This window comes from Zeus faber (assembly GCF_960531495.2).
Source record: "Zeus faber genome assembly, chromosome: 6".
NCBI classification, from domain to species: Eukaryota; Metazoa; Chordata; class Actinopteri; order Zeiformes; family Zeidae; genus Zeus; species Zeus faber.
Window position 1 is genome coordinate 28,888,596 of NC_137201.1, and position 20,412 is coordinate 28,909,007.

The 20,412-nt window shown below is 45.3% G+C and overlaps 1 protein-coding gene across 1 annotated transcript in view; it reads right to left on the bottom strand.

The window, feature by feature from the left end:
* The window catches only part of cttnbp2 (cortactin binding protein 2), a 65,198-nt gene that overhangs the window by 17,349 nt on the left and 27,437 nt on the right, over nt 1-20,412 (bottom strand). Inside the window, exons 3-7 of the mRNA XM_080001723.1 lie at nt 13,715-13,948; nt 7,227-8,649; nt 3,716-4,042; nt 3,121-3,220; nt 1,954-2,104 (exon numbers count right to left, since the gene is read on the bottom strand). Of these exons, the coding sequence (XP_079857849.1) occupies nt 1,954-2,104; nt 3,121-3,220; nt 3,716-4,042; nt 7,227-8,649; nt 13,715-13,948 (2,235 nt within the window). The remainder of the gene's footprint in view (nt 1-1,953; nt 2,105-3,120; nt 3,221-3,715; nt 4,043-7,226; nt 8,650-13,714; nt 13,949-20,412) is intronic.

A 20,412-nucleotide genomic window follows, 5' to 3' on the forward strand; every position in this document is an offset into this window, starting at 1 on the left:
ACGGAGAAGCAGCTCGCAGGAGATACTGTAGCGTGAAGGAGGGTATCATCTGCGAGAAGGCAAAGATGATCTACAAATTCTCTTTTATTATGTTTTATTATGTTTTAATACAATATTTGTTATTTATAAATAAATTTTTCTTATTTAAAAACACGTAACAAAAATAAATTGGGGTGTTTTTTGGAGGCTGGAACAAATTGATGGCATTTCAATTAATTTCAATGGGGAAAATTGATTTGCTATACGAGCAGATTGAATTACGAGCTCTGTCAGGGAACGAATTAAACTCGTTAGGCAAAGCACCACTGTGTGTGTGTATATATATATATATATATATATATATATATATAGCAGCACAGAGACACACAGGATAAATAAAAAGAGAAACAAACATCTAGATAAATATAAGGCTCACCACATGTTGAGTGCTACGCTGCCAGGGCAACCAGGACACAGGTTACCATGGAGACACAGGAACTCCATACACACGTCTAGGAGCTATAACTCCAACACAAAGACCTCAAACCCAACCAACTTTTAATCCACTACAGTGTCGTAAAACGTTAGAAACACGTACTGCTCACAAGGTGTTAACTTGATTTAGATTTTACTCGCCCAAAAAGTGAATACAACTTTGGAAGAGAGCCACAAGAGGCATTGAAACAAAGACACCGCGAGACAGACAAAGAGAGCGTATCGAAAAGGTCGAAGCGGTGGAAGCTCCACCATCACCTCAGAGGAGTTTTCCCCACTTAATATGACAAAAATGTTCCCAAAATAGTACCCAGCGATTTCACAGGATAATCCAGTAACACCGTGGCTCCCTGTCGCTTGTGGTTTGTAGGATTTTCTTGCATAACGGTTTTCGAGATGAAACGTTTTTTTTCCAGGCTTAAACATTTGGCCCACTGGACTGAATTGAAGCGCAGTGAGAAGGCAGCGTTCAGCGAGGTCGTGCTATGAACAGTTATAAACTATGGGAACCAACATTTTGAAAAAAAGCCCTTGTTTTAAAAATGGCAAACCCACCCTTACCCAAATTGAAAAGGATTCCCTTTTTTCCAAGGGCATTAAATCCATATTGCTGATGCCTCCATCCAGGAATTCTTTGCATCCTGGCAACAAAGCAACTCAAAGGAACATCTCCAGAGTGGATGTCCTTGATCGCCATTATCAACCACTGAGGCGGATTCCACGAAAAAAAAAAACAACCCCCATCTTGTCCTCTGCTTCTAAAACCGTTCTGCTTTGTAACCACTGAGCTGAAGATTAAACCAAATTGACCGTCACCACTTGCACATTGATTCAAAATAAAGAAATAAAGAAATGAATGGCGAGGAGTCAATGGAGAGTTGTGTTTGGGTACGAAATACGAGTACAGTGAAGCCACAAAAAGAAATGAACAGATCAAAACAGTCATGTTGCACTTATCAGTTGAATATCCCCTCCCCAGAGGGTTTTCTGGGGGGTTTTCCTTGCCCGGCTGAGGGTTCAGACCAGGGGATGCAGTTCAATTTATACGCGAAATGTGGGTTTGTGAAGCCCTTTGAGACTGCATTGTTATTAAGGGCTTTACAAATAAACTTGACTTGAAACTCAACATACAAAACAAGGATCTTTGATTGGGATTTTTTTGGTATACAGCAAAACATAGTATATATAGTATATAACAAAGTAGAAAATGGACAATTACAGCAGTATGGTATACAATAGGAGTATCGTAATATATTGATGACTTGCAGAACTGAGCACTCGATTGCGTCTTGATTGTCAGATTTTTGTCGTGGAATAGCTAAATGACGAAATGGAAAAGTGTGTTTGTGTCAATAACTCTCTGGCAGTATTCTTGGCATCATACTCATGTGATCCACATCCCTTCACCATGAGCCAAAATGTTTGGCGCTAGTTGGTGAGACAGCTAGTTTGAGTTAATACGTTTAGAGAGCGACTTACAGCGGTGGTGCGTGAGCGCTCGGCTCCGGCGTTGAGCAGAAGCCAGACGCAGCCGGGGCTGCCGGCCCCGCTTGCCAGGTAGAGGGGGCTTTGGCCCCCAGGGGCCTCATGGTTCACATCAGCCCCGGCATCCAGGAGGGCCTCCGCACAGCTGGAGGGGTTATAAAAAAACATTATAAATGCACAAGTACAGACATAGATACACACACAAACTCTACCAACATACAGGACAGCCGCGGGTGGAGCTGCCGCAATTATTACCTAATGGCCTGATCGCAACAATTAAAATTGTTGATCGCAATCATTTTTATCATTGATAATTAATCAATCAATTATCATGACCATGACAGCCCCAGCTGGGGGTAGTCATTTTCTATTTAAAGGTAGATATGAATAATCACACACAGGAATACAATACATATACAGTTTGTGGTTACTATTGTTTGTTTTAGACCTGAAATATTCCTAATTTAGTCAATCTTTCAGTATATACACACATATATATATATACACACACACACACACATATATATATATATATATATATATAGACATAACCTAACAACAAGCACCTGTTCAGAGACAAGGGGAGATATCAATCACGTGTTGAAAAGGGAGAAGTGATTTCGGAGAGATATTACAACACTGCACACCCCTCAGCTGTGCGTGCACTGAAGAATGGACACACAAACACACACACACACACACACACACACTTACACTCTCACACACACACTTACACTCTCACACACACACACACACACACACACACACACACACACACACACACACACACACACACACACACACACACACACACACACACACACCTCTTTAAACTGGTCTTTATAGTCATTCATCATAAACCATAGTTTGACAATTGATCAGATCATTCCCGTTGGGTTTCAGCGTGCACAGCATCAGATATGGAGGACTGGCTGGAGACCAATAGAAATGGCAGCCGCTCTAAATTTGTCCCGGGGCCGCCTTAATTTAGCTCTGGGAAATCACCGCCACACGGCTCCGGATCAGCATTCATAACACACAGATAATCCTCTGTACTGTACCGCGGCGACTCGGAACCACATAGAACCGAGGGGCTGCAGAGGCACAAGGACGCGGTCACAGCACTGAGCGGCGCGCGTCGGCAGAGGGGCGGAGCCTCACCTGCAGGAGCCGTGTTTAGCAGCGAGGTGTAAAGGTGTGAATCCATTATCATCTAAGACATCAGCAGAAACCCCCGATATCAGCAGCAAATTCACACAATCTGAGAGAGAGCGAGAGAAGGAGAGAGAGAGAGAGAGAGAGAGAGAGAGACGTGTAAGTACGCTGCGGACGAAAGGAGGACATTTCTTCGGACACGTGTATTCGATACATGAAAGCGTTATGAAAGCACAACATTGTCGACTGTTAAAAAGAGGTCACTGTGTAACAGTGCCACTTGTTCTCAATTTTATGTCAACAACGATTTTCTTTCTCCGTTGAGTAGTTACCGCTGAAGTACGTGTGCTTTGTCGTTGAATTTCACTCGTATGGGTAGAAACCAAAGACCATTCTGCTGTTGTGACATCCCTACCCAGGTCAACACATCGACAAAGATTTACTATTAAACACTATCGACAGAGTGACTTTTTTTATGTATCCTGCTAAAGGACATCTCAAAATAATTTTTTTTGGAGTCCACGTCAAAGGCAGACCCGATTCAATTCCCGCCCGCACCCCGCGACTGTTAAACCTGGTGGCACGACGACGTCGAGGTCACCTGTGTGTCCGTTCTGAGCAGCAGCAGCCAAGGCAGAGCTCCGGTGGCGTTGGCGGAGAAGACGGGCGTCCGGGTCGAGATGGCGGAGCTCGTGCTTGGCGGGGGTGGAGGTGTCGGTGGGGGCGTCGGAGGAGGGTCCGGTAGAGGTGTTGGTGTGGGCGGTGACAGTGGTGTGGGCGTCGGTAGTGGTCTGGTCTGGTCGGTTAAGCAGCATTGACAATAAAGTGACGTTTCCCTGGGAAGCAGCTTGGAGGATCAGGGGGCACCCGCCGTCCAGGTCAGCGGGGCCTCCGGCACTCTGACAGGACACTATGGAGGGACGCCAGCCTGCGGGAGGGGAGGGGAGGGGAGGGGAGGGAGGAGCGAGGATTACATGAGGAAGAGGAGGAGGAGGAGGAGGAGGAGGAGGAGGAGAGGCGGTCTAGAAATGCTGAGTGTGTCAAGAGGGGGGTCGGGTGGTAAGAGGAAGCCGGGCAGGTGAGGAGGGCAGGTGAGAGAGCACACCTGAGGTCCACACTCAGTTCGGCACCAACCCCTGACGTTGGAAACTTTTCCCACGATTAGTTGGTACCGTGGACATGTTTTGTTGAGGAAAATAACTCTGAGGCGTCAAAACCCTTGTTAGTAAAAATAAAGAAATAAGGAAAACCACTTTCATTCATTGAGGAAATAACTGAAGTTTCCTTTCTTGCTGAATAGATTTAATTGCGAGACTTCCGAAAACCTCCAATCTGAGTCAAGGTCACTGTTATTGTTTGTTTTCAATCCTAGCGCTGCACTAAAATGACTCTTAATGAGTTGATTTTTTTCTTTTGATGTTGAATATTAATTCAACGTCAACAGAAAAGAAAATAATATTCAATGTAATAAATAAAGCCATGATTTGAAAAAGACTGCACTGAGAGAGCCCGAAATTTATCTCTGACCATTATATTTTCATTTAAAAGAGGATATATGAGCATAAAGAATGCTGGGATACAAGACAAATGCATCTTACTCTGTTGCACGATGAGTGTTAAATCATTGGGGGGGGGGATTGTTTCCAACTTGAAGTGTCAGGAGATCAATCACAAGAGAAAATAATGCCCAAAATACCCAAATCTGAGGGACGCGGCTTATCATATTATGTTCTAAAACTAGCTTTTGAAGCAACACAAACAACATCAACATCATTTCAGAAAGCAGAATTGATGTTGATGATGTTGCTTCAGAAGCTTTAAATCATTGTGTTGTACTCATCATCAATATTCAATTACAAAAATATTTTTTGAAAGGACGACAAATAGCTCTGGTCGGCTGAAATAATCCACTTACGTTCACAAGTTGCGCTCTAACAAAATGTGTTCAAAAATAATGAGAAAAAAAAAAAAAAAGATTATTTGAACTACCAGCAAAAACTATTTATAAAAGGGTGAATTTAAAGGTCAAAACCAATAGTTTCCCAGAATGGTGGATAAGCGTGGAAAACACCGTTTCCTCATGCTTCCTGGTTCTCTCTAACTGTAGTGGGGTGAAGCTGAGGCGGAAACCCCACACCCAAAAACCTGATTGATGAAACAATTCTTCATCTTACACAGCATCCAATCAACCTCCACCCCCTTGACTTCGCACAGTGCATGGTAATATCAACACACACGCATCCATGCAAACGTACAGTCATCGGCCGTGGGTGCAGCAATGTCGACAGCAACAGCATCACACAAGGCACAGTGAGAAACAAGAACAGAAATAGAAACAAAATGAACTCAAGCGTGAGCCTCGCTAGAACTAGTTCTACTTAGTCGTACCAGACGAAGAACTAACAGCTGTTAAGTTTTTGGGGGGGGGGGGGGGGGGGGCTAAAGGATGTCGCTTGTGCTAGGGCCTCTGTGGTGTTTATTAGGTCGTAGGTTTGTGCTTTAAGCGGGTTAACAGGGTGTAGCTCGGAGCAGACGGATCCATAAACCTTCCAGCGCCCGCTGGGGGTTTGAGGGACTAAGACGAATGGCAGGGAGAGCAGGGAGCCAAGAAAAAAGAGAAGAAAAAAATAATAATAATAAAATAAATAAAAAAGCCTAGTTCAGCCATCGGCGACGTCGACGATGACAGCCTCTTCCAAAATGTCTGTGCGAGCTTATGAAGCGGAATTTAAGAGGTAAAAACAAAGCCAAGCATGTAGCTGCTCATAAAGCATCGCAGCTGCTTCCAGGCTACACTCCTTTCGTCCACCGGTAGATTGGCTTTCTAAGAGATATAACAAATGTATTCAAATAATATCTGAGACCACAGAATATACATTTAAAAAAAACGAACAGAAAAGCTCCTCAAACCTTCACTGAGATATTTGAATGGGTGCACTGCGAGTCGTCAAATGTAGACGGGAAGAAGGGGACGATTTAACGCTCCCGCGGTATTACATACGGCACCGCTGAGAGTCTGGTCCATGAATCCTATTCCGAAACGCCGATCGGCAAGCGTGCGAGAGCGAAAAAACTTCCCACCCTTTCCGTTTCCCGCCCATGCCTCGTTGTTTACATTCACCTGAGACAGCGATCACATGTTCCCATTTTAGCTTTTCCCCCGACAAGAGTGTCGCATTGCGGGCGGGTCACCCTGCTCACCGCCTGGACACCCCCCCCCCCCCGACCGCAGGTTCTACGGACGGCAACAACAAAGTAAAATGCGTTTCCTGAGGTGTAACGCTTCATGAACTGCCTCGTACGACAGTCTCACCGGGGCAGCCCGTCCGGATGTCGTCGAAATGTCGCCTATGTTTTTCTGTGAAGCGAAAAAATGCGTCTTCTGGCTAAACGTGTTCCCCGGTTAGCAGCCTGGCTGTGCGTGGCAATAGGCGCGAGCGCATCGCTGAAACATGAACAAAGACGTTGGAACCACGACAACGAACGACACACACACAGTCCTCTGGAAGACACGGAAAGGACGGAGGTGAGCGTGCAGGGTTAGTGGGTGAAAAACAGGAATGGCGCAGGAGGCAAGCGAATGTCTCACAACATGCTGGAGGATGGTGAAAAGGAAGGGGAGAGAGAGCGGCCTCTGGCATCAGCTTCAGATGGAGTAAGGGTTATTGATCGGGAAGGAGCGGGTCTTCACGTCCATCTGAACGAGGAGAGTTAAAATGGAGGGTCTGCCTTTTGCATGGGGGCACTCCTGGTGTGTACCAAGCTAACTGCCAGGCCCATGTCAGCAACATGTTATCCATGTTTATAAGATAACTGATATGGCTAAACTGACAATATGGGAGACAGAAGGTGCCAAGAGAGACATAATTAGCAGAGTGCAGTAGAGTGAGAGCTCGAAAGAGGTCAGGTCTCAGGTGGTAGTTTATGGTTGTGTCAGTGAGATAAACTAAATTGACCCGTATGCTATTTGGTTTTGCTTGGATCGGGTTCCCTGTGACATTAGCACCATGCTAAGATAGGCTATGCTATCCTCGGATCTTGGAAAGACAGTGGAGCAAAGGAAGGAGGCAGTTGGCAGAACGGGAGGGAGAGGGAGCTTGAGGCCCCTTTACCTGATGCTGTTGCCAGGGGGCTGCCTGCTGGGGCTCGGGGGCTACGGGAGCATGGAGCACTAGCAGAGGAGGAGGGAGGGTCTATGGAGGGGCTACTGACAGTGGAGGCAGCGGGAGGGCAGATGACGGGGGGACACTCTGCACATGCTGACACCTGCTGAGGCTGAGGCTGAGGCCCCCGTCCAGCCCTCATGGAGGCGGAGGGGAGGCAGGCACCCACCTGAGAGGACGTCAGGGCTGGGACCAGGTCCAGGGCGGGTTTTGGAGGCAACTGGGGCGTGACCGGCTTTAGCCCCGCCCCAGGTGAGCGGCTGCCATCCCCCACTACTTTAATAGGCGGGTGAGGGGGGGAAGGGGTCTGGGATAGCCCAGGCTTTTTTGGCGGGATCGGGGGAGGGTTTCCCCGGTCGATCCTGGCCACAGTGGGTGACTTTAGACCGATTGGGTGGCTCAGGCGGCCGGGGAAAGGGCCCCCCTCTGAGGCAGAGTGGGGCAGACCCGGACGTAGTGGTCCTGCGCTGCCTGCGGGAGGGCTGGTGAACCGCGAGAGGACCTGCGTGACAGTGTGTCGCGCCTGCTGCTTTGCAGCAAAGTTGTCTCGGTTGGTGGGGGAAAGATCACGGGCCGGTGGGCTCTGGGAGGCCGTGCCATTTTGGTCCTGTTCCTGGAACTTGTAGCGGGCAGCCTGGACACGTGGGCTGACGCCGCTGGGTAGGACATGTGGCGTCTGGGCTTCTGAGCCGTTCTCTGTCTGAGGCAGTCCCCCTGAGCTGCTGTGGACGATACCCCGACCGGCAGATTTGGGCAGGCTCAGACCCGCATAGTTTGCGGGGGCAGGTTTAACTGGGATGGAGAGGGGGGCCTTTTTGGTACCCTCTACCTCTGTGGGTGGCAAGTCCGTTTGGCAACATGCCGTCCTAGAGCTGATGGGCTCTGTGGCCACCGCAACGGAGGTCTGGACTTTAGGTTTGGCTGCTGTGCTGCCAGTAGGAGCAGCACCAGGTTGACTAACAGTGGCCGCATCAACCTTCCCATCCGCCTGCTCAGTCCTGAGCTGCTCCAGCTGCCGCCGGAGGCCCAGGCTCTCGGTCTCCTCGCGGCCGAGCCTGGCACGAAGCTGCTCCCGCTCCGTGTCTAACTCAGACAGCTGCTTCTCCATCTTGGCCTCCATCTGCTGCCCGCGTTGCCGCTCGGTGGTGAGGTCCTCCTGCAGCCGCCCCGAGGTGCGGCTCTCCTCGTCGAGACGGGCTTGGAGTTCGTCAAAGCGCTGCGACTCCTCCACCACGCGCGTGGCCAGCTGCTTGCACTCACGCACCAGCATCATGACGATGTGCTTGTTCTTCTCACGTTCATCCTTGAGCTGAGCCGTCAGCTTGCGGTGCTCCTGCTCCAGACTCTGCAGCTGTAGCTTCTCCATCTCCAGCTGGGAGAGAGAATACAGTCAGTCAGATATACACAGAGTCATACTAGGGCTGGACATGATATGGTATTGAACAGCATGTTTTTAACAGTACCATAGTCATCTATCCATTTTCAAAACCACTTGTTTCGTCCAGCATCGGAGTGTGCCATAGCGATATTTTATTGATATCTCAAGAACTGCAATTTGCAACTGTATCATGGATCATATCAAGGACAATGGAAATGGAATGGAGATACATTATTTTGGGAAAATAATTTAAAGTGGATTTAAGACAGTCATTTTAGAGTTTTTCTTAGTGGTCACTGTACTGATGCTTCATGTAAAGGAATATTTCAGACTGAAATGTCACAGTTCATTGTCTAAAAGAATAGACAAGTAAAACAGATCACTCTTGTGTTGTAATAGTTGTAAGAGCTGACATGAACGCAACAAAAAATATTTCTCCATACGACTATGGATAGCAGTATATCAGAGGTATATCAGAAAGTTAGAATTGTTGCTTCCTGCATTGATATGTAGGACGAAATCAAAATAATATAGAAATTTTCACACTATTTTTGATGTCATCATCCAGTAGACATCAGAAAATGGGTATGTTTGCATTCAGGGATGGTGTGTAGTCGTGTCTATCTAGAGTTTCTGTTCATATGGTTGGATTTCAATGACTCAAGTACCCCTGTTCCCCAGGTGTCTATATATGGAGCACTGCAGTTATTGTTACCTTAGCAGGATAGCACTTGGGCCAACCAGGGTTTAAATGAGACTGAACTGCAATAAAACTGACTAATGACCCAGACTCAGACACACTCAGTGGACATGACCCTGACTCGATGGTTCTCATCTGCCCCTTCCCAGCCTGACTCCTAACCAGTGACTCTATAAAAACAGGAATGTTGCCAAGGTGCATTTGAACATTATGCATCCAATGCATTTGCACAGTGAAATAAAACTGCAACAAGAACATGCATGTACTACAGTCAATATGCAGAACAGCAAATATTGGTGTAATATACAGTATATGTTCAAATATTTTTACAGTTATCTGACAAAAAAAACGAAAACACAAAAGAGACAAGAGGTTTGTTTCCATTTATTTTCATGGAAAATGCCATGGTTTCAATTTGCTTTGGACGAGTTGTAACCCCGTTCTCTCGACCCAACTTCACCTTATTCCAATCCCCCTGGAGACTGCATGTCACCGTATGTGTCCTCCACAAGCAGGTGCTGGGAAGGTCGTGGACCAGTGTTGAACTGAGTTTCTATTTGTTTAAAAGGAGGTGCTAAAACAAGCTGCTAATTGGCTGTGAAAACTAATACAGCGAGACTACTGTGATGCAGAAGAGTTAAATAACCTGGAGACAGTGTAGAGGGGTCGGGAGAGGTCCAGAACCACAGATGCAGTGGCTGGTGTAGAAAGGCTACAGTGAAGTTATGCCAAGAAGAGGTTATCCATGTTTCCTGGTAACATTTGTGTAAGTGATAAAGCCTAGGCAGCCACTGAAATAACTGTGAGCAAATTGCGTGACTCTTTAAATCGTTTTTAACGTGGATCTATCGAGGGCATTATTTTTTTTTCGAGCAGTAATCTACCCCACATTCATATAGTCCCAACACATTCGCATCTGGGCGCTGCCTTCTACCCATGGCCAGCGGGCCTCTTCTCGAGACCAAATTAGTTTTAAGTGCCTCGCAGTGATTATGAGGTATCATCATGAAACGCTCAGCAGAACTTTATCAGTCATACCGCCTGCGACAACCGCGAGCCACAGTGCTGGAAGACACTACAGAGAGCTGGTCGTGTGCAGGAGGCAGGAGGCAGTCCATATACTGTTATCTCTACAGTATATGGACATTGTACCTGGGAATCCTCACAGTCACTGGCAACAAAGTCAAGCATCAAGCCTCAGTTCCAGCTATTGCTGGGCGTCATTGCCGATTGCATCTCTTTGATGAACCATTCAAACCAAAGAGTCAGCAGCTATCTTTCAAACAGTCCATCTTATTTCAATGATTCAATAACCATTAGCACGCCGTCAGCATTGGAGGACACTGAAAAGAGCTGGTGTCGAGATGCGCTGGAATGAACGAATCCTCTTGGCCGCCCAATTACACGTGTTTGACACTGATTTAGATTAAATAATTTCACTGCCATTTCCCCGTCTCCGACATGTTAGCTGTCGTGACAAACCCCAGGTCTTCTCTCTCTCTGACTGCGTGTGTACAGTTTCACATTGGGGAGCACTTGCCTCTTGCTCCATGATTCATTCATTTCATTTCGCACACAAAGAAATGCGGATGTGCTCTTTAGCTTTCAGCTAGGCTACATAACACCTCATGTATAATTCAGCCGCTTACTCACAAGAATAGCACGTGGGAAGATAAATTTAGAAACAACAACAAAAAAAAAAAAGAAAACTGAGTGGGATTTGTTCTACCCCGGCAACCAGGAGATCCCTAACAACGGGACCGGCTTGCAGTTCATCAAATAAGCAGATATCCACAGCATGATACCAAACTAGTTATGATTTTGGTTTTCATGGCAAATCAAACTCACTCGTTTAATTTTTCATACCTCTTTGACTTTGAGAGCCATCTCCTTATGAATTTAGCTTACTACCTGCAATATGACGATCTCTTCATTTAATCGGAATAAACTACCACTGGACACCTTGAAACAATGCTGTGCAGTGTGTCTTTAAAAATTGGACCCAGGCTGTCAGTTGTGGCCAGAAGTGCTCTGGGACACCACCGTTGTCATGACAGCGGTGGCTATGGGGTGGCCATGGTGTCTTTTTCTGGGACGCAGTGATTAAATCAACCTTCTGCGGTGACATCCTCGCCGAGGTGATGGCAGGAATGCCGAGGCAGGACGGGGTTTGGCCAATGAGAAAACAGGACTTTTCCCGGGTCCCACTCTGACACCCACAGGCCTCAAGCCCTGGACTCACATCGGTCTTTACTAGACCAGACGTGGGGTCAGAAGGGTGGGTTTTAAATGTGCCACATCAGGAGAATTTTTATGTCCCGGTGAATATATGAATTACCGTTTATTTTAGGTGGGTTGTCACGGTGCATGGTATATTCAATGCTGCCAGAGTCAGCCATCCCAGCCCCTACTACATACAGTAAACCAGCACAAGGTCTTTCATTCAGTGCATTGAGACTTTCACACCCCAGGATTCAAACTTTTTCATCTATATTACACAATATCCCTTCATCAAAAGGTAGATAGTTACAGTTTAAATGTGTTCTGTGTATAAAGAGTAAAGTCCCTCTAGATGTCTTGACCCAACTGATGTTCAGTCCAACTTCTGTGTTGGGATAAGGAAGTGAAGATACTAGTATGGCTTTAAGGTTACTGTTCGTATGATATTGTGTTGTCTTCTCTTGGAATGGAATGTAAACAGGTTGTTTTGGGAAAGAAAAATTGTGTCGTTTGCATTTGAAAATCCAAACTGTAACAAATAGTCAACATAATTAGACATCATCTATGGCCTCTACAGGACACACAGACGCACGCATGCGCACACACACACACAAACACACACACACACACACACACACACACACACACACACACACACACACACACACACACACACACACACACACACACACACACACACACACACACTGTCAGATTTTATGAGTGTGTGTGTGATCCAGGGGGGTAGGAGTGGCGTGTGACGTGAAGCCCAACAGAAAGTGTCTTTGTGGCCCCCTCCTGGAAGTCTGCAGTACAATTTTAATTTAGTTAATCGGACAAAATATTTCAGCCAAAATTTCAGACAAAACTTTCCTACAAATCAATGTCTTCCATTACACTTTTGGGAAACTTTTCAACACATCAGTGTTGTAAACGCTCCTCAGAGGCTTCGAAATGCCAGTCAGTCAGTTAATTTGCAGCATCCATTTTACAGTCAATGGTGGTTGTACAGTACAGGTTCCAGTCGGCACCAGTCGGCTCACGGCTTCCAGTCAGCTAACAGCTTAAACATCGTTGTTGTTGTTGTTATTGTTACACAGTTCAGGGAAAGGACAGAGAAGACACACACACACACACACACACACACACACACACACACACACACACACACACACACACACACACACACACACACACACACACAGACACACTTGTCATCCACCCACATCCACTCAGACTCTCATCCAAACATGTTCACTTTCACACATTCCTTCACCCACCGCATCCCTCAGAGAGAGAATGAAAATGGGACAGAGACATCTGGCTGTTGAGGTAATGAAGCCCACATAATCCTATCGAGACCCGGGACACACACACACGCACAAGTGCGTGCGCACACACACAAACACAAACACACACACACACACACACACACACACACACACACACACACACACACACACACACACACACACACACACACACACACACACACACACACACACACAGTTTCTCACATAGTAGACATCTCTTTACCTCAACCCACATTAGTCCTCACTCAAGACTTTACACAATCAGTTAATTTCACATTCAGGACGGATAAAAAGTAATCGCAGGCATTAAAGGAATTACAGAGACAGCAGTATTCAGTTAGAGTGCTCGCTGTAGCTACACAAAGTCAGGATTTGAAAAAAAAGATGCAATGAGTCAGAGTACAGCATTTTACAGGACTAATAAAAGTGATTCATGATCAAAATATTTATTTAACTTTTCTCTTCATAGCATATCTGTGGGCAGAAATCTTCAGGAGATATTTCTTATTCAACGCAGTAATGTTCCAATATGCCAAGTTAAATTCCATGTTTGTGCAATTCTGATTCCGAAATAATTAAATTTATTTGCAATGCGAAGGCATCTGATCCGCCTTCTCGAGCAACACATTTGTATCCCATTAGTGACATCTAATGGGCCTCCATGTGCAAAAGAAATGACAGAATGAACACAGTTTTCTTCAAAATCCAACATGCTTGATTTGTTTTTGTTTTTATAGGTACCAACGCAATACCAACGCAAAGCCCAGTTTGCAATATGGGTATCAGTCCATCATCACCTCCCCTCCTCCTCTCCCCAGGGCCTTACCCTCTTCTGTCTGCCCTCTGCTGCCGCTAGCTGGGCCGACATCCTCTCCTGCATCTTCCTGCAGTGTGCCATCACAGCTTCCAGCACGGAGATGGGGCTAGAGGCCGGCGGCCCCCGGCGGTCCTTGTCGCCGCCAGGGGCCGCGCACTCAACGTCCCTCTGCAGTGCCAGGAAGGGGTCGCTCAGGCTGTAGTGTCCGTAGCGCTCCTGCAGAAACACCTCCTTCCTCCGAGCCTGGAGGGAACAGAGGAAGAGAGTCATTACAAATGTATTATTCGTAGGGGCAGGGGATCGGGCAGGGCCTCGCAAACTGATCTGGGTCACAATTTGACCGGATATTGATGAGGTGGCTCATGATACGATTCTATATCAAAATACTGACGTTTTATACTGAGAGAATTGCTACCAACTTTTCAGTATACACTGTACCATCTGACGAGCATGAGAGAAATATTTCACAGAACAAATTCAGTCTAATACAGAAATGAAATATTTCGATTAATTTATGACTATGGTGGTATTTCATTTAAGTGGGAAACGGTTGCCCAACTTCCAAATATAGTGTTGATATAACAATTAAAAAAAATTTCAAAAAACAGAATTGCATTGAAATTATGTTTAACCCAGCCTGATTATTTGATGTATTTACTTATTCCACAGCTGGATGGCATTCAGAATTTTAATATTCCTTGTTTAAATCTCCAGCTTGCAAGGGCTGCACCTATACCTGTTTTTCTTCGATGAAATACCAGTGAAATAAACTCCTATACTGATGGCTCGGCCTTAAGTGGCAGGAGGGATTATTCATGATTAGGAGGTGGGTGTAAGATCAAATGTGGAGGAAAGACAGAAGATGATGGACAGAGAGGGAGGGAGAGAGGGTGGGGTGAATTAGCAGCACAGAAAGAGTGGCGGTTGTAGCCGTTCTCCAGGGAGATGCTTTGCCAAACAAGGAGATGGAGTTCAACTATTTACACGCCCGCCCGCCCGCCCGCCCGCACGCACGCACACACACACACACACACACACACACACACACACACACACACACACACACAGACACACATACACACATACACACATACACACACACACACACACACACACACACACACACACACCGGAGAAAAAAAAAAGAAAAAAACAACTACGTATTCGGTCACCATTTTGGCAAGAACACTTCCAACGTAAAACCATTCAAAACTCAAGCCTCGTAATCCAGTACACACATACAAATGCACATGCACTCCAACCCAAACAGAAAGAGATAGATCGTATTGCTCTAATGGCTGCAGTACTATATAAACACTTCAGGGAGAGCGAGCGAGTGAGCGAGAAAGAGAGAGAGCAAGCGACTTCAGAGTGGTAGGTCTAAGGAGAGCAAGAGAGAGAAACATGGGGGGACAGATTTTGGAGACAAAGGTGGGTGCATGAGCATAGAACTTTGGAGCACCACCGAAATCTACATGCAACACAACACTCATATTTTCATATTTCCATCTTAACTGTATTACTGATTATTGGCTTGGTTATATTATATATATATATATATATATATATATATATATATTATATATTAAGTAGTGCTTCCACAGAAAAAAAAAAAAAATTTAAATTGTGCTTTTTTAAACACCAAATAATAAGAGGGTGACAGAGAGTGACGGGCATCAAGCAAGCGCGAGTGAGGAAATATATGCATAGAATTAAAAAAAAAAAGATTTGGGGATTCTCAGCATGAGAAATACGAGGTTTGGCATGTGAGTGTGTGAACTGATTGACTGTCAAAGCATGAGACTTGGCAGCTCTGTCTAACAATTTAAAAAAAAGCATTTTTTATAATATTATTTGAGTGATGCAAGTAATGACCGCAACTTAATCACCAACCACAGCCCGCGCGCCTTCACATCCAAATCCTCCATCTGCTCCCTCACTGTTGTGCCGTTGCGCGCATTCTAGGGAAAGGAACGGTGCACGGTACGTTATCGAACCGTTGGGTACGCCGTCCCCCACGGTTCAATATGCACACGTGTACCGTGGTATTACTGTATCACGGTAGAAGTCCACCGGACGTGTTGGTGCAGCGTATGGGCGCGGCGTGGTGTGCAGTAAGTGCTGCTTCCTATTGAATCCACTTTTGCAGCTCCACCGACCACGTCAGCCATGCCGGGTCTGCGCGGCATTTCTTGATCTTGATCTGCATGTTTGCATTGCAACCGTAAGATCGCCGTTTCGGCTGTATTGCAATTGGGTGAGAAGCTTTTTTTCCCTGTGTAATGCTAGTGGATCACGTGGCCTCGATGTTTTAATATTTAGCTATTATTTAGAAATCAAATAAAAAAAATGTTATCCCATTTCGGATGAAAAAGGAATTTCCAATGTTTTTCACGTCCAGCCAAAAGTAGGCTGCCCTGAAATGCGCCGGGTCAGCGTGTGGTGGATCACACAATGTGACAGAAAATAAGGAAAGGCGTACTAGGTCCCCTTTAAGTTTTTTGATTTGAGAGCTTTGTGAGACCAAGGGCTAATAAGGTTTAGGGAAATGTTTGGTTTACGGCTCCAGTTTGAAAAAAGGAGAAAGGTTACAGTTATTCTCACTTTAAACCATTTCCATGTGGAGTGAGAAAACCAGCCATAATGGTTATGTTATGGTCTACGGCAGCAAAGCCTTTCAGTAAAAACGTCAGTGGCAATTGGGCCGAACCACACGAGGAACAAAAATAACAGGCAGGTTTGGGCTGCTGTTATCGCCTTGCCTCAACTTGTCATGTGTGATATCTGATTATTCTCGTAATGGACATGGGTTGGACGTTTGTGGGCCCTGAGAAGGCTGAAAATGGACCTGCAGAGCTCGCTCAAGTTGAGGCGGCTTGATGTTGCCATGGGTGCAGGAGAGGCAGAGCTTTCCTGGAGTTACGTCTCAGCAAAACCCAAACTAGTTTGTCAGCCCTGCAGAGACGGAGGAGAGCGCGTCTCTTTCCTCCGCGAGGATTATGCTCTGTATTCTATGCTGGGTTTTCTGTTGAGCCTGATGGAATATTAACAGTCTCTCCAAATCCCACGTAAAGCCGGTAAAGTAAATACTGGCGGGGCCACGTGACGCTATCTTTGTACCGCACATCCTTATATGACACTTTCTCCTAATAAATATTTATCCAAGCAGGCTCGTTCACCCAGGGCACTTTCACATCTCCATCTCTGCCGGAGCTCTCTACTACCTGCTTGTGTTCGGCTTCCTAGCAGGGTTCCTACCGCTGCTACAGTTTGGGTTATTTTAAGCTGGGTTAATTTGTAGTGTCTCCACAATTGGAGAGCTTTTTGAATTGGAAGAGCATTACCATGAGGTGAAATTTTAAGCTTCACATTCATGCTGAAGCCTTCATATACATGTCAATACATCACAAAGGCTCTCCATTTATGTGTGTGTGTGTGTGTGTGTGTGTGTGTGTGTGTGTGTGTGTCTGTGTGTATGTGTGTGTGTGTGTGTATGGGTGATTTACCTGTTGCTTGCTGATTGCTCTAACGAGCAACAGGCGTACAGCCACCCCTGATACCGGGCCCAATTTCCTAGACCCAAGACAGGTGTGGCTGCTTAAACCACACCACACTCCCTTTAACACAAGTTAATATAGGTCTCAGAGTTTTTTGCTGAAAATACCACTCAGATGATGTATTCCAGCCACTCTAACATCTACTCTAACACCTCTATACCATCCTGTTCCAAAACGGGCTCTCTTCTGTGCAAAGAGCCACCCTCAATGGGGTTTGAGCACGAGTTCCGGGTTCTGTGAGCCAATGGCATTTGAGCATGGCTTCCAGGTTTCATTGTTTTACTCCCTAACTTTCACTGATTTCACCTTATCAGTCCAGCAAAATCTGTTTTTGAACAAATCTGAGGCGAGCAAAAACTTCTAACTAATAACTCATAACTTCACTCATATGAGATCAACAAGGCCTCATTTAAAAGTTTGTTCTGACTTTCGTCCAGGCTTGTGGGAGGCACGGACAGCGCACCGCGAGGCACCGGGACTCTCAGACACGGGGATTTTTGTTTCATTCGTAAAATAAAATAAATACATCTACAACAAAAACACATAATTTTTATTTGTTTGGAGAAATGGTCTATGTTCCGCATACTAAAAAAAAAGGTTTTTTTTTGTTTTTTTTTAAGAAACAGCAGAATAATTTATGAAATACTTTGATTTCCATCGTCTGCAGTTTCTTCACAGACAGTTGGTAGATATTCCTCTTTCTTTTAAAAGATTTGTTGATTGAGTTACTCAGATGCGAGGCGGTTCTAATTTTACTTCCCACAAAAAGCTGACCGAGTCGTCTTATTGCACAGTTTGTGTGTTCGTAGGCCCATCAGAGACACAAATGTATGTGCACAAGCTGAAATTTTTTTGCATAACAGGTCCCCCATTTGTTACAATTTTTTCCCCTAATCACATTGTCGATAAGCTCCAGTGTCAAATACACCTTTATGTGAATTTATTCTACTCGTCAATCAAAGGAGATGCTGGGATGTCTCAGCGGTTTTCCGCTGCTCTCGTCCTATTTGAATCTGGACTTCCTGTCAAGGATCTGAAAGGAAAGACATTGGCTTGTCCAATGGTCCAGTGGGCAGGCCTGGGATCATAGGTCGTTCCAAACATCATCTGTGGAACACAACATTCCCTGGGGACACTATTGATCTTATTGACGGACTATAGGTTGTCATCAAGGGAAAAGGGTTACATGCCACTGCAGGCTTACGGAGCTAAATTTATCCATAACAATCGTTTAACAATAAATTATCTAAAATGCCCATCAGCTACTTACAGGATTTTTTTTTTTCTTTTTAGATCTTTGGAAACCGTTCTTTGATCCTGCAACTCTGAAAATTATCTTTCTGTATATTATTATTATTATATTACTTTCTCTCATAATCGATTTTAAACAATAGGCATTTTACAATATAGATTTTTTTTCCAGATTATCTAACCAACCTTACAAACCCCCCAAAAAAACGTACAAACTTTTCAGGAGATGCAGGGTATCGCGACAGATATATGTTTTGAACTTATCATGTTCTCAGTATGCAGCAAGGAGCCTACAGAGGTACGAGGCCAGGACACAAAGTATTTTTGAGAAGAGTTTGATTCTACCCTTTGCCTTCTGCATTGGTGGCAGTATCACTGCAGTATTTACACAAGTGGTGTGCAGTCCACGGTTCTTACTAAGACCCTTTTATTATTAGCATCAACCTTTACAGGCACACTTCACTCACTGGGTGAGAGGGTTAAGGGACTGCAGCGAGAGAGAGGGTGAGCAAAACAACAGCAAACCTAAACAGTGAATGAAGAGTTCAGTCCATCCATCCAAAATGTACAAGCCAAACTATAATTTATTTAAAAGGTCTTCTTTTCATTCTCTATTCATGAATGGGAATATTATATCATCCAACAACCTCCATTTCAGCCTCTGTGCATAAATCAACACGCCTTACAGCTGAAGAGAACCTCATTACCATTCGCTACTTGGTATAGATATCACTATTAGCAATTTTTGTCAACAAGGTCAAAAAACACAAAGTACACAAATGTGTTCTATATGTACTGTAGATTATGATGTTCCGTCCTATAGAATGGGCCGTGCTCTGTGAAAACACAATAGTTGCAAAATTTGTCTCCCAAAATGAAGTAATTTTGAGCTGCTTTGTGTCACCTTTCTCTGTCGGGTCTGTGTGTCTCAGGGCGTGGAGGATCCCAAGGACTTCCCTGGGCCCCATAGCAGAAATGCAATTCCCCATCGTCGTAATACCAAGCCAAACTACAGGTTGCTACACGTGTACCATTTTACCCAAGAGAAGGATTGTCCTTGGAGATATAACTTGGTTTATTTTCACGCCAGAACGAGTGTAGTTAGTAATCGTCAGTCAGGGCAATGCATCAACAATCAAATTCAGTTCCATATATCTTCATATCTAATACCCCTTTCCCACTGCGCCAAAAACCAGGTAACACCCGCTGACATCCGGCATTTGTCATCAGTGGGGAAGGTAAAACCCAGGTTTCAGCTCCGATTGGCTCCGATGTAAACAGGACACCTGGGTCGACCCACTCATGTTGGCCCCTTTACCGGCGCGATGCGACGCACATTGAAGTTACGTACGTTGGGGCACGGACAGGGATATCTGCGTATCATTCCATCATTTCATATCAGATTAAGAATCCAAAATCAAAATCAGAACTTATTGAGTTCTTTTCCGCATGGCGAACCATGAAATCCGGTCCCTGCTCCCCGCCGCCAAAGGGCCCATCGACACTCCATTCTGTTTCCTTTATTGGGTCGTTCATAAACGATCCGATTCATTCCAACGGCTCAAAAAATGTTTTTTCCCCCCGTGTTTTACAGTTTTATTTTGTTGTTTGTTTGAGTTGCTGTCTCCTCTACTGTCTTGTTCCCAATCGCACTGGCGACACGCCCCTTTTCCGGCATGTTTATGACGTTGAATGTGAGACACCAGAAAAGTCTGCCATTCCTCCTGGCAATGGGAAAGGTGTCAATCGCCTATTTTAAGCAAAGTCAAATTTTGGTGTGAAAACAGTATAAGGTAGTACATCCTGTAAGAGCTATTGCAGTAGATGCAGGACAGATGACTGCTTTGATTTGAAGTCATTTTGACAGAAAAAGATCGAGCCCTGTCGTGCATTGCATGT